The sequence below is a fragment of the Eleutherodactylus coqui genome, chromosome 2, assembly GCF_035609145.1.
Source record: "Eleutherodactylus coqui strain aEleCoq1 chromosome 2, aEleCoq1.hap1, whole genome shotgun sequence".
In the NCBI taxonomy this organism is placed as follows: Eukaryota; Metazoa; Chordata; class Amphibia; order Anura; family Eleutherodactylidae; genus Eleutherodactylus; species Eleutherodactylus coqui.
This window is the reverse complement of record NC_089838.1, coordinates 120,494,328-120,507,416: the sequence shown is the minus strand read 5'-3', so window position 1 is coordinate 120,507,416 and position 13,089 is coordinate 120,494,328. Positions and strand designations below refer to the sequence as shown.

Below are 13,089 nucleotides of genomic sequence, written 5' to 3'. Positions count from 1 at the left end.
ATGTCAGTTTTGCTGTTCCTGTAGCAAAACAGAGATACAAGTACAGCAATATGAAATATTGGCAAACATTGGCTCTCTTTGATCATATTGCCATGCAGCTTCTCACTGGTAGTGCCACATAAAATCTTACATCAACAAAAAGCTCAACATCTCCAGAAGTAGACTGTTTAGCAGCCATAATAGGATCACAGAAGTCATAAAAACACAGCTTGAGATTTGCGCAGAGCGAACAACATCTTTAGAATTTTCATGGACACAGAACATTTCTACCTCATAGCTGTCATAGAGCACAACAGAGAGAGAATTTTTAGGTGGTCATAGAGGATGGCAAAGCAGAGCATCTACAGTCCACAATTCTCAGGCACATTATCAGGATTGTTGACAGGCAGCTAAATGATCAGACAGAGTGCTTTATGAGCCTTCTGCCCAATCAATAAGTAAGCAGTCAGGGATGTCTGGCACTGCTGGACTTCCCTAACTTCAAACCATAAGATGAAGGGATTTTTAAGCAATATTTGTTCTTGTTATAGTCTGAAAATACAGTAATTACATTAGAACACCAGGAGGTGTATTATCTGATTATTTTAATCTTTTTTCAGGTAGCACTGAAACTCTTTATGGTTTATAGAATGAATTGTTTAGTATAAGGCCTTAGTCAGACGGGCGTTTTTTCGCGCGATTTGCGGATCGCATGACGGATGCGCATCCGCAAATCGCGTGACCGGTGCCCGAAAATCGCCCGAAAATCTGCTCCTAGCCGTGTTTCATTAGAAAAGGGCCGGAGCTGTCCAGCGCATTGCATTCAATGGAACCGGCAATGTCTTCTATATGTTCTCAATGGGGTCGGCGCTGCTGCCGCCGGCCCCATTGAGCGCTTATAGAGAAGAGAACAGGAATCGCAGATCGCAGATAGGTGCGATCTGTGATTTCTGTTCTATAATTTATCAGACGAGCGCATAAAAAGCGCTCATGTGTCCGATACCATTGCAAAGCAATGGTTGTAAAAAATCGCCGGATGCATGCGCATGCGCAAATCGCGCGAAAAAACGCCCGTCTGACTAAGGCCTAAATGTCATTCATTCATCTTTCTGTTTCTGCAGGCATAAAAATCAAACGATGATCGGACAGTGTAAACAGGCAGTCGTTCACTTATGAATGAATGCCTGTTTACTGTGAATGGGGGTGGGCAACTGGAAAAAATCTCTAGCCATTCACTGAAGTGCCTGCTAGTCACCCCATGTAAAAGGACTCTTAGGCAGGTGTGAAAAAATGCTACAAAGTAAGAATATTTTCAAAAATAGAAATGTTTGCATTTTCTTTTTTAACGAAAAAAAACTTTAAAGTAAATGAACAAAAGAGAAATCTAAATCAAATCAATATTTGGTGTAACTACCATTTACTTTTAAAACAGCATGAATTCTTCTAGGTACCCTTGCACACAGTTTTTGAAGGAACTAAGCAGGGAGGTTGTTCCAAATATCTTGGAAAAATAACCACAGATGTTCTGTGGATGTAACCTCACTCAAATCCTTTTATCTCTTCTTGTAATCCCAGACAGACTCAATGAGTTAAGCAGTACTGTGTGTGTATATAGATAGATAGATAGATAGATGTTGCTGATAAGTCTTTGGCTTTTGTGTTCCTTTTTTGGGCTTTTATGGTAACGGATGTTACATCACATGAAAGCCCAATGTGTCTAATATATGTTTTCAAAATTTTGTGTTTGTTACTTATGGCAACAGTGATCTAGGCACGTGGGAAAACAAAATGGCGGCGTCTAAGGCGATATTCACAGCAAATGAGAGCAGAGGAGTGATAAAATTCTTGTTTCTGCAAGGAAAGTCCGCAAAGGATATTCATGGTGATGTGTCGCAGACATTGGGGGATCAATGCCCTTCGTATTCTACAGTTAAGAACTGGATTGGCAAATTTAAAACGGGACACTTCACGGCAATGATGAGAAACATCCTGGATGACCGGAAGAGGTTGTTGTTCTGGAGATCGTCGATGCTGTGCACAACCTCATAGTGGAGAATCGGCAAATTTCAGCTAGAGGAATAGCAGACATCATGGGGATTTCTGGTGAACATGTTTGTGTCATTATCCATGAACATGTGAACATGAAGAAGCTATCTGCAAAGTGGGTCCCCAAATGTTTGACAACAGATGAGAAAAGCATGCGAGTGAAAACTTCCCGGTCCATTTGGCAGCGTTTCCAGACTGATAAGAACTTCCTGAATCGACTGGTCACTATGGATGAGACCTGGATTTGTTTGTATGACCCTAAAACCAAAGAGCAGTCAGAAGAGTGGCGGCACAGTGGTTCTCCTCGCCCAAAGAAGTCCAGGGTGCAAAAATCAGCCACTAAGGTGATGGCGTCTGTGTTCTGGGATAAGGAGGGCGTGCTGCTAGTGGACTACCTTCAAAATGGTTGCACTATCAATGCGAGGTATTGCATTGAACATTTGGAACAATTGAAGGCAGCTCTGAAGGCCAAAAGGTGCGGCAAGCTGTCCAAAGAAATCTTGTTCCTGCAAGACAACGCCTCCACTCACACTGCACAAGCGACCACGGCAAAACTGGTGAGCTAGGCTTCCAGCTGGTTGACCACCCACCTTATTCACCAGATCTAGCTCCCTCGGACAATCATCTGTTTCCAAACTTGAAGAAGCACCTCAAGGGTACCAAATTTCACACCATTTCTGATGCCATAGCTACTACAGATGACTGGTTTGAGGCACAACCGAAATCCTCCTTTTTGCAAAGCTTACAGAACTTGGAATACCGATGTAAGAAGTGTGTTGACATCAGTGGAGAGTATGTGGAATAAATGTAAAGCTTCATCTTCCTATCTCGTTTCTTTCTGGGTAAAGCCAAAGACTTTTCAGCAGCCCCTCGTATATACACCCACCCACTTAAATAACTCAAAATTCATCAGTATTTAGTATGTTAATTACCATCTCTCCTTCGTTAAATACAGTTCACATTGGCTTACATTCATTTTCAGTTCAGTTTACCCTGATCTAGAGAATTATATTAGTGATGTTTTAGTGTATTATAGCAGAATATGCCCACCAATGAAGGTTCCAACTATAGCAGTTAAGATAAAGATATTGGTAGAAATGTATTGTGACACTTAAATGACAAAACTAATATCATTATAGATGGAGCAGAAGGAAAGATTAGAAACCAGGGAAAACTTGAATGGCATGTCTGGAAGAGAGCAGTCAAGTTCTGAGTTATATTTAGGGATGTCATCATTGTATAGGATTCTCAAAATGACTAGTCATATATGTCAGCTGTTATTGCACTGGTATTATTTGGCTCTAATTTATAAGACCCGAGAGCCAAGACTAATGATTGACAGGACTTGTCTAGTGGCACATTGACAAATACAACAACTAAAGAGAATACAGCAGGAAACAGAAGCTAAAGCTAAAGTAGAGTTAGTCAGATAACAATTGTAGTTACAAAGATAGCAATCATTAGCTGGTTGAGTGGGAAGAGTCATCTGATCCAGGAAGGAATGTTACACTCGTAGAGTTATAAACGAGTACTTATCAATACTAACAGATGTGTCTATGGTTGTACTGTATGCATGAAGTTTCACAGTAGTTTACTACAATACAGAGCTAACAGCTGGAAATTAAGGATTCATATGGAATACATATATAACTGGATGAGCACAATTGCCTATTCAGAAGCATATAAACAAATCAATTCCAAGTGCTATTTGTAATACAAATGTCTTTTTATGCAACACAAAAAAAAAACACTGTTTATAGCGCATGTCATATTTGCCTATTAACTTAGGCGCTAACTTTTGGTTGCATCAGTTTAAAATAATACGGGAAAAAATGCGTTTCTTAAAGCATACCTGAGTTTTCAACAAGTTTTCTAAGATATAACAGCTTCTCCTTACCCACTCATTTTCAGCTGTTTGCACCCCTGTTTCACATCTGTTCTGATTATCAGGTGCTCTTTCTCATTTTTCTGCTGTTCTGCTGTTTGCAATCTACTTTCATGCAAGGGGAGTGCAGCAAGCATAGCATTCTTCCAGTAGTTCACTGTCTTGCACTTTCTAACTCTTACTTCCCATGCTGCATTGCACAGTCTGTGGTCCATTCAGCAGGGAGGCAGTATCTGAATGTCCTCGGATTTGCTTTCCCAGGACAATTCAGGTATTCTGGCCAAATAGTGAATAAACACAATATAATGTGTGTATATGCGCACACAGACATGCATCCAAAGACTTGGTTCACACGGGGTGCATTTGCTGCAGAATTTCTATGAAGACCCTCCACATGGAAATTCCACAGCATTCACAATAGTAGCAAAGTAGATGAGATTTTGAAAATGTTGTTCAGAAGCCTCAGAAATAAGCTGCACAAAACCCATGCAGGAATTGACATGTAGTGCGGAATTCAACTACCAAATGGCTCCAGTAATGATGTGTTTCATTTTAAAGAGAGCATGCGAATAGTCACTAAAATGGTATACGAAAATAGAAACACTAGTATTTTTATTTTCTATTCAAGAATAGTGTCAGAAAAGGTATTATTAATTGTGCTTTTTGCTTTATTATTTATCTTTTATATATTAACGTGCCCTGCAGTATTTTCCATACAGTCAGTATAGTACTTTAATTGCATGTTTTACATAGACATACTTTCTGCTATACTGGAATGGCACTGATAGGAAGTAGATAAAACATTTCCAAATACTACAATCTAGAAGATGCTAAGTATGTCAGAAAATAATAGATTTAAGTTTTAATCTTAAGCGTATCATTCCTATCTTGTTTACTTCTTATGTAATGTAATAAAAAGTGGAATTTGAGGGAATGCAGTATTCATAAAGCTATATATGCAATCGTGAATGATTACCTATTCACTCCTGCCAAGAACTGTAAAATATGGTAATCAACTTCAATTACTGTAACAAATACATTGATTTAACCAATGCGGTCTTTTCACAGACATTGTAAATATCAGATCTGATAACAGTGACATATTTTAAGCTCCCTACACTCCATAAAATGTTGTATTGAACCAGGTGACATTTGTTTCATGATTATAGCTAAAGCCTGCTAAGCAGCAATTTAGTAACCAGCCAATTAGCAGGGAATAATGCTAGCAATGGTTGGTAACCGCAGGTGATAACCCTTGATAAATGCTTCCCAATGTTCCCTGTCATTTGTTACTGTCTGTTTCAGCTCAAAATGCAAAAGGGAAAATAACTTGAATAGCAAAAAAGGCAATTTCCTATATGAGCCGTGTACGCAGGTTTAAAATGTCCTCAATTAAGATTGTTTATATGTTTAAGCTGTAGTACAAAACAAGTGCAGCAGTGATTTAATAAATTGCTATTTGTCTGCTTGTGTATACACTCAAAGGATTGTAATTGTTCATTCCTGAAATGATGTTTGTCTTGTGAAAAAAGTTAAGGGGTGTCATGACCAACTTGGAGTATATAGAAACCACAAGGACTTGGAGAAACTGGAAGACAAGGCACACCAAGGCAAAAAATGAGGAAGGCCAGGTACCTATCCATGATCTTGAAGTGATTGAACCTGCCTAAAAAGCAAAGCACCCACCCTGAAAAGGGCAACCTCACAACAGGTACCTGGGGATTCCCTGCAATATACCTTGATAGTATACCGAAAAGACAAACAAACATCAGGGATGAACTAAATGGGACAGACCCACCAATTAGTACTCCTCTTTTTTTCTTAACAGGTTTAGATGCAAGAAAAAGATGTAGGAATTTAGGATATGAACACTTGGGGTGGTTGTCTTTTACAAAGTGTGTTTCCTGAGAAAAGATATATCCGCATGTAATTCAAGGGTCTCATGCCATAGTAGGCTATGTTTAAATGGGCTATTTAAACCTTTAACATTTAGGGAGGAAATAGTGATAGACAAGATATATGAATAGAAAAGGATGCTGCTCTGCCTGGATGGTAAACCAAGAGTAGTGGACATGTAGCACCTAAACGAACCTCTCATTAAAGGGGTTGTCCCGCGCCAAAACGGTTTTTTTTTTTTTTAACCCCCCCCCCCCCGTTCGGCGCGAGACAACCCCGATGCAGGGGTTAAAAAAACAACCCGCACAGCGCTTACCTGAATCCCGGCGGTCCGGCGTCTTCATACTTACCTGCTGAAGATGGCCGCCGGGATCCTCTGTCTCCGTGGACCGCAGGGCTTCTGTGCGGTCCATTGCCGATTCCAGCCTCCTGATTGGCTGGAATCGGCACGTGACGGGGCGGAGCTACACGGAGCCGGCATTCTACACGAGCGGCCCCATAGAAGACTGCAGAAGACCCGGACTGCGCAAGCGCGGCTAATTTGGCCATCGGAGGGCGAAAATTAGTCGGCTCCATGGGAACGAGGACGCTAGCAACGGAGCAGGTAAGTATAAAACTTTTTATAACTTCTGTATGGCTCATAATTAATGCACAATGTACATTACAAAGTGCATTATTATGGCCATACAGAAGTGTATAGACCCACTTGCTGCCGCGGGACAACCCCTTTAATATAACAGAGAAACAAATCAAAAACTGAAAAACAGTAAAATAACATTCACCTACTACTACACATTGGGGGCATTGACATATCCCAACACCATAAATAGCTCTATAGTGCTAATAAGTATCAAAAATAGAAAAAAAAAGCAATTTGAAGAGTAGAAAAGAGTAGCAACATTATTAAAGTACTTATCCTTTTAGGAGTGACAACCCTTCTTCCTAACCGAGGATCATTCTTGTGTGACCCAATGTAGTGACTTGTTTGTTGAAGGAAGTGATGTTTGTTCAGTGGGAATGTGTTTGTCCCATTTGTTCAAGAGTAAAAGACCTTCTGTTATGGGCATTACAACAAATAATGCTCAATTTCTCTTAATAAGATGCTTAGAAGGGAAGCCCCATTTGTATTTGATGTTGGCGCCGCAAAGAGCAGATGTGACTGGAGTAAATTGTTTGCGAAGTTGAAGAGTTGCTGGGGAAAGATCTGGGAAAATTAGAATAGCTGTATATGGAGCTGGTAGAGATCATCTTTGCCTCCCGTCATTTACAAGTCTGTCCTACGTGTGCTAAAAATGAATACGAGCCAAGACATCTTGTTGTGCAGCCTTTAAGACAGAGCAGGCCTTGGGGAACCTATGTACTCTATTGATACTGTGTTCCAGTGGGGATAATGATGGGAGCAGTGTTTTAAATAGCTGGAGTAAATAGTGCGGTAGGTCATCAGGGGTTACAGATTCTGGGATTCCCTGGAATTTGATGTTGTTTCTTTGTGACCTATCTTCAAGATCAATAATCTTTTTATGGAGATGGGAGACTGATGTGCATCTAGTAATTGGTATGTGCAATAGAGAATTCACCCATCTTTTGTTCAATATGGCTGTGCATTTGGCAAGATAGTCGAGAGTGGTCAGAAGTTGACTGGAAATTTTGTGCACATCCCAGGAGATATCTTTTTGGAGGGTCAAAAGTAGCTCATTCAGTGTGTTGATAGCTAGAGGATTGTCTGAACTTGGATATGCCTGAAAGGACCAGGAGAGGTTTTCCATATCTAAATGTTCAGTAGTGACAGTGTGGGATCCTTTTTTAGGTGAAGGTCCCTTGGAATTGGGGGAGGTTTTTAACGAATCAAGGAAGCTCTTTTAGCAACTTCACTAGAAATGAGCTTAGTTTTTACTGTGTCCGGAAAAGAAGAGCCACCCAAAGATTTCTGTGAGTGAGAGCAGTGCTCCTGGAAATGACTGACACCCAATCCGGTTCCAGACCATGATAGTTGGAATTAAGTTTCCACTGTTGCCATGGGTACTGTAAGGGAAGAAATCTGTGAGTTTTTCAGGATCTTATGATCTAATGCTCCGTTATAAAGCACATATCTTAAATGAGTCTCTTTTTTAGTGTAGATAACAATGCTCTAATGTACTGATAGGACAAGATATTTTTTCTTTAATTTTATAATATGCTGTAGTATAATTAGAATTGACAAAAAAAAGAAGATATAGTGATGAATTCACCTCAAATTCTGGAGTCAGGCTGCTGGGGAAAGTTGTCCTCTAACTCTTCCCCTTCTTCCTTATGAATTGTGGGGCCAATAGTACTAGTTGCTGTTGTAATGTATGCAAGTAAGCAATATTTTAATATTTAGTGGGCACCCCTTTTAAGGCCCAGTTTAATGGCACCCACCCTGAAGTCTGTGTAATGCACCAGAGGGATAGCCCCTGGCATGGGAAGACCACTTATGTGTGCCCTAAGGTCCACCACAACTTCTATTGAATTAGTCTGTGAATATAGGATCCTGCTGCTAACATGGGGGAAACTGCCTCAGAATGAGGCCCTCTGCTCGAACCTGAAGGCATAGAGTCACCGCTAATATCTGGTGTGGGGTAACCAGTCACTCACAGGTAGGCGGAGTGACTTGAGATCTTTGGGCGGTCTGCATCATCAGTGCTTCAGGGATTTAAGGTCACTAGGCCCCACCAGGTCTGATCTGCACCCTCCAGCCCATGAGTCCAGGAGTTCCATGTGAGGGGCAGGTGATGAACCAGGGAGGGTCCTCCGCCTGTACCCTCCATCTCAGGAACTCAGATACATGCGTGAGTAGCCGATGTTTGGCAAAATCTAGCAAAATAGCAGCGGAGCTACCTGTGAGTACGTCCTTTCAGCTCGGCTGCCTGGCACACTGCTCAGCAGCTACAATTTTAACTCCACGTTTATGCAGTATTTAAAGCAAAAAGCAAAACTCTTACTACAATAAAGATATATTATGCAATTAATCAGTACACAATGTTGTACCTAACAATGGGATAATATTAAAAGGCGCATATTCATAATCTGTGAATATTAACTCCTTCCTACCCAAAAAAAGTTGTTTGAGTTGTACCAGCACCATCACTTGTGAGTGTTGACTGTGTTATGCAACTGACAGCCCAATTTAAGGTGGCTTCCTCTATAACCCCATTTGCATGCCCATGACACAAATATGGGATGCCAATAAGTTGCCATAGCATTTGAGGACCTAAAATGGCTCCAGGTCTGCCATGTAAATAACTGTATTAGATGTTGTTAGAGGCAGTGCCTAATAGGCTGCCTGTCATTGTGTAACTTTTGCAGGCATAATACATAGAAAGCATTGCAGTTTATTATGAAAGTGATCACTGGATCTGCACTGAAGTCCTCTATTGAAATTTTAAAAATGTTCGGACCCCATCGTACATAAAGTTATCCCCTATGTTGTGGATAGGGTATAATTTATAACTTAGCACAACCACTTTAAGGCCTAAACTAGGCCTAAACTAAGGAATATCCTCTTCATTACCCTTACCCTTCAAGGGTCATCAGTAGTATTCAGACTCATGGGCTTTGTGGCAGTCTGTGTACGCAGTCTATTAACAAAATATTGGCTGCTATAAATAGTTGAAATGGCGGAATGTTTGAGTGGCTGATTGATGAAATGCTATTGATGTCTACCTAGGCCATGTGGAGGGAATTGTCTTCTGGAATCACCAGCAGTGGACCAAAGCTTGGTTCAAGGGATAGCTTTGAATAGATCACCTCTCTGGTAGCCACTCTCCTTTACATAAAAACCAAACTGAAAATAAGGTTGCCTACAAATTATTTATCACTGGGTTCCTAACTAACATGTGATGTGCTCCAGGACAGAGGTAGGAGGATTCCCCTTAGTTATTAATTAAAGTGATTCTTTAGTCGTGAGCTTAAACATTATTTAAATTAGCACCTATAGGTGCTGCTTACCTACTACTTATGTTCATCAGATCTCACTGCTTGGCTGCTTTTTAGGCCCACTCCATTAGGGTAGAGCTGTGGTATGTGACTACAGCTTAAAGGGGTTGTCTCGCGAAAGCAAGTGGGGTTAAGTACTTCTGTATGGCCATATTAATGCACTTTGTAATATACATCGTGCATTAAATATGAGCCATACGGAAGTTATTCACTTACCTGCTCCGTTGCTGGCGTCCCCGTCGCCATGGCTCCGTCTAATTTCGGTGTCTTCTTGCTTTTTTAGACGCGCTTGCGCAGATGGGTCTTCTCCCTTCAGCTCGGCAGCAGCGGCGTTTTGGCTCCGCCCCCTTGTACGCGTCATCGCGTAGCTCCGCCCCCATCACATGTGCCGATTCCAGCCAATCAGGAGGCTGGAATCGGCACATGTGACGGGGCGGAGCTACGTGATGACGCGTACAAGGGGGCGGAGCCAAAACACCGCTGCTGCCAAGCCGAGAAGACCCATCTGCGCAAGCGCGTCTAAAAAAGCAAGAAGACACCGAAATTAGACGGAGCCATGGAGACGGGGACACCAGCAACGGAGCAGGTAAGTGAATAACTTCCGTATGGCTCATATTTAATGCACGATGTATATTACAAAGTGCATTAATATGGCCATACAGAAGTATTTAACTCCACTTGCTTTCGCGAGACAACCCCTTTAACTAGTGTTTACTGGGAGTCCGAGGTAGTCTGAGACATACTCCTGTCTCATCATTGGTTCAGGCTGCTGCTCCCTATGCTCCCTGAAGTCCTGCTTTCTCTGATTTGCTGCTCTATATAAACATAAGTCTAGATCAACAGGTAGTTAGTACATAGAGAGTTAATTTGTATTACAGCTAAGGCGTGCAATTTAATCTAATTATCTTGTAGTCAGAACTAGTTGGGCTACTTTGAAAAGTATATTTATGCAGCTTTTTCCTACTAAAATCATATCCTAAATTGTTTAACAACTGACAAAAATGTAGATTTATAATTAGAAAATTAAGAGCTGAATATACGGCGCTTTCTGTATTTTCATATTACATGGCTAATGAGTATGAAGTTTAAAAGAGGAGCAAAACTTTATATCAAATCGGTGCCCTAGTTTTATGCTGAAAATATAATTAAGCTCCTGGCAAACTTTTCACTTTGACTCTTTTACAGCCCAGGTAGCGCCAGGCTAATTACATTAACCTGCGGTAGTGGTAATTTATATCTCAATAGTGAGCTCTCCTAAGGTAACTTAATATTATTGTCAAATGTTAATATCCCTGGAAGAGTAGTAGAAGGTAGGACATTTTGCTAGACTAAAGTTGAGAGCCTTGAGGGTGTGCCAAACATCAAACTATTTGGCATAGGTAGTTGCTTATTAGTATACCCTGCTATTTAATGCAAGCAAAGCCGATGTATAAATATTATCACACGGCATAAACTACAGCCTGTCAGATACTGAAATACTAATAAAGCAAGGTAACAGAATAATTTTACAGCATGCAATAATTAATATAATTATAGAGGCTTGGCCAAATGTGGAGAATGTTGATTTCAGAAATCTTGTGACAAGGACCTCTGAAAACAAAGTTCAGAGGCTGAGGAACGCTAAAAGCAAATGAAGCCTCGGAAAGCACTTCTAAGAGATGTTGCTATTAAACAGTAGTTTAAAGCATTGTTCTAATTACGTATATTTTCACATAGTCTTAAACTGTCCTTATGTTTCTATTTATATTAGTGAAAGATTAGAGAATCCTCGGTACATTGCATTTACACAGTAGGTAACCCCGCATTTATAAGTAAAGAAGAAACCATTCCTTTCACACTTTCAACCTCAAAGACATTACCTTCACCTTCCTTTTGTTGGCAAGTGCACACCTGCTGCTTTGATCTTACACTAACAGATGGCCCTTATTTCCTATTAAGTCAGAATTTAGTGATTCATTTTAATATGCCATGGACTGCGGAAAGCCCAGGACCAGATGTCTATTTATTCTCCCATGGAAGAGTAGAAGAAAAAGTTAAGACGACACATGCTCTCTAGAATTGCGTTCTATTTCCTGCTCAGTATAAATCAGAATCTTTGTCAACAACAATTAAAATGTAGTTTGGGTTCCTGTAAACAGTGTAGAATGAAACCAATCAGATTTCATTTGTACTGTCAGAGGCTGATGCTAGGTGGTTAATATTATTTTGTGGGATAACCTCTGTGGAGTACATTCAGCACTATTACATAGTTGATTTTAATTAAAAGTCAGGGTACCTTTCTAGTTTTGTTAGGAAGATGTCCTGGGTCTGATTAGCTGAAGCTTGCACTGAGAAGTTAATTTGACATACAACATATTTTTCTTGAGGTAAGTGTCGCAGGAAGCTGTTTGTAATAGCTGTCTTTCCTGTGCCTGTGGGGCCCACAAAAAGTAATGGCTTGTCTTGAAGCAGCAATGTCTCCAGGAAGTACATCTGCATAGCAGTCCCAGGCGTGCTCACTATAATGTCATTAAGCTGCAAGAAGAAAAGAGAACAGGTCCCGAAAATGTAAATAGAATGTTTTATTAATCATTCTTTTGTCACAAATAAACTTCTTTTAGATAAACAGGCAGAGTTCCTAATGTAGAAGATATTAGTCTGCAGTGTTCCAGTACTTAACACTAGATGAGACACGTAAAGCAAATTCTTAATTCTGGAGAAGATGTTATGATTATATGTTAGAGAATTCTTTTATGAACATCAGAGACTTTCTGGGTAAGGGTCAATGGCCACGGGTGGATTTTAATTATATATATATATATATATATATATATATATATATATATATATATATATATATATATATATATATGTACAGATATATATCTATCTCTCTCTCTATATATATATATATCTATATATATACATATCTATCTATCTATCTATGCACTCTTGCCGCCCATAGGGATGCATTAGCATTCACACTGCAATTTAAGGCATGCGGATGTGATTTTTTTTCCTGGTGAATGGATCTTACGCACGGGAAGAAATCGCAGCATGCTCCATTTTCTTGCAGTTCCCACAGGGACTGCTTACATTGAAGTCAATGGAAGTCGTCCGATGCGCGGCACACCTGCAGTTGTCTCTGTGGCTGTGCCGCGGATCAGCCGAGAAAGAAGATCCGGCCAGCTCATAGGAGACCTGCGCTGGATCCGGAGAGGTAAGAAAATGTCTTTTCCTCTCCATGTCCGCGGGCACACACGAATACCACTGCAGGATTCAGGGCTAAGAGAGGGGGAAAAAATGAAATTACAAGAGAGGTTAAAATTAACCAGAATTTTGATACAAAT

At 40.4% G+C, this 13,089-nt stretch overlaps 1 protein-coding gene across 1 annotated transcript in view; it reads right to left on the bottom strand.

The window, feature by feature from the left end:
• The window catches only part of LOC136610023 (dynein axonemal heavy chain 3-like), a 1,175,415-nt gene that overhangs the window by 460,508 nt on the left and 701,818 nt on the right, over window positions 1–13,089 (bottom strand). The window contains exon 47 of the mRNA XM_066589293.1: window positions 12,036–12,274. Coding sequence (XP_066445390.1) covers window positions 12,036–12,274 — 239 coding nt within the window. The remainder of the gene's footprint in view (window positions 1–12,035; window positions 12,275–13,089) is intronic.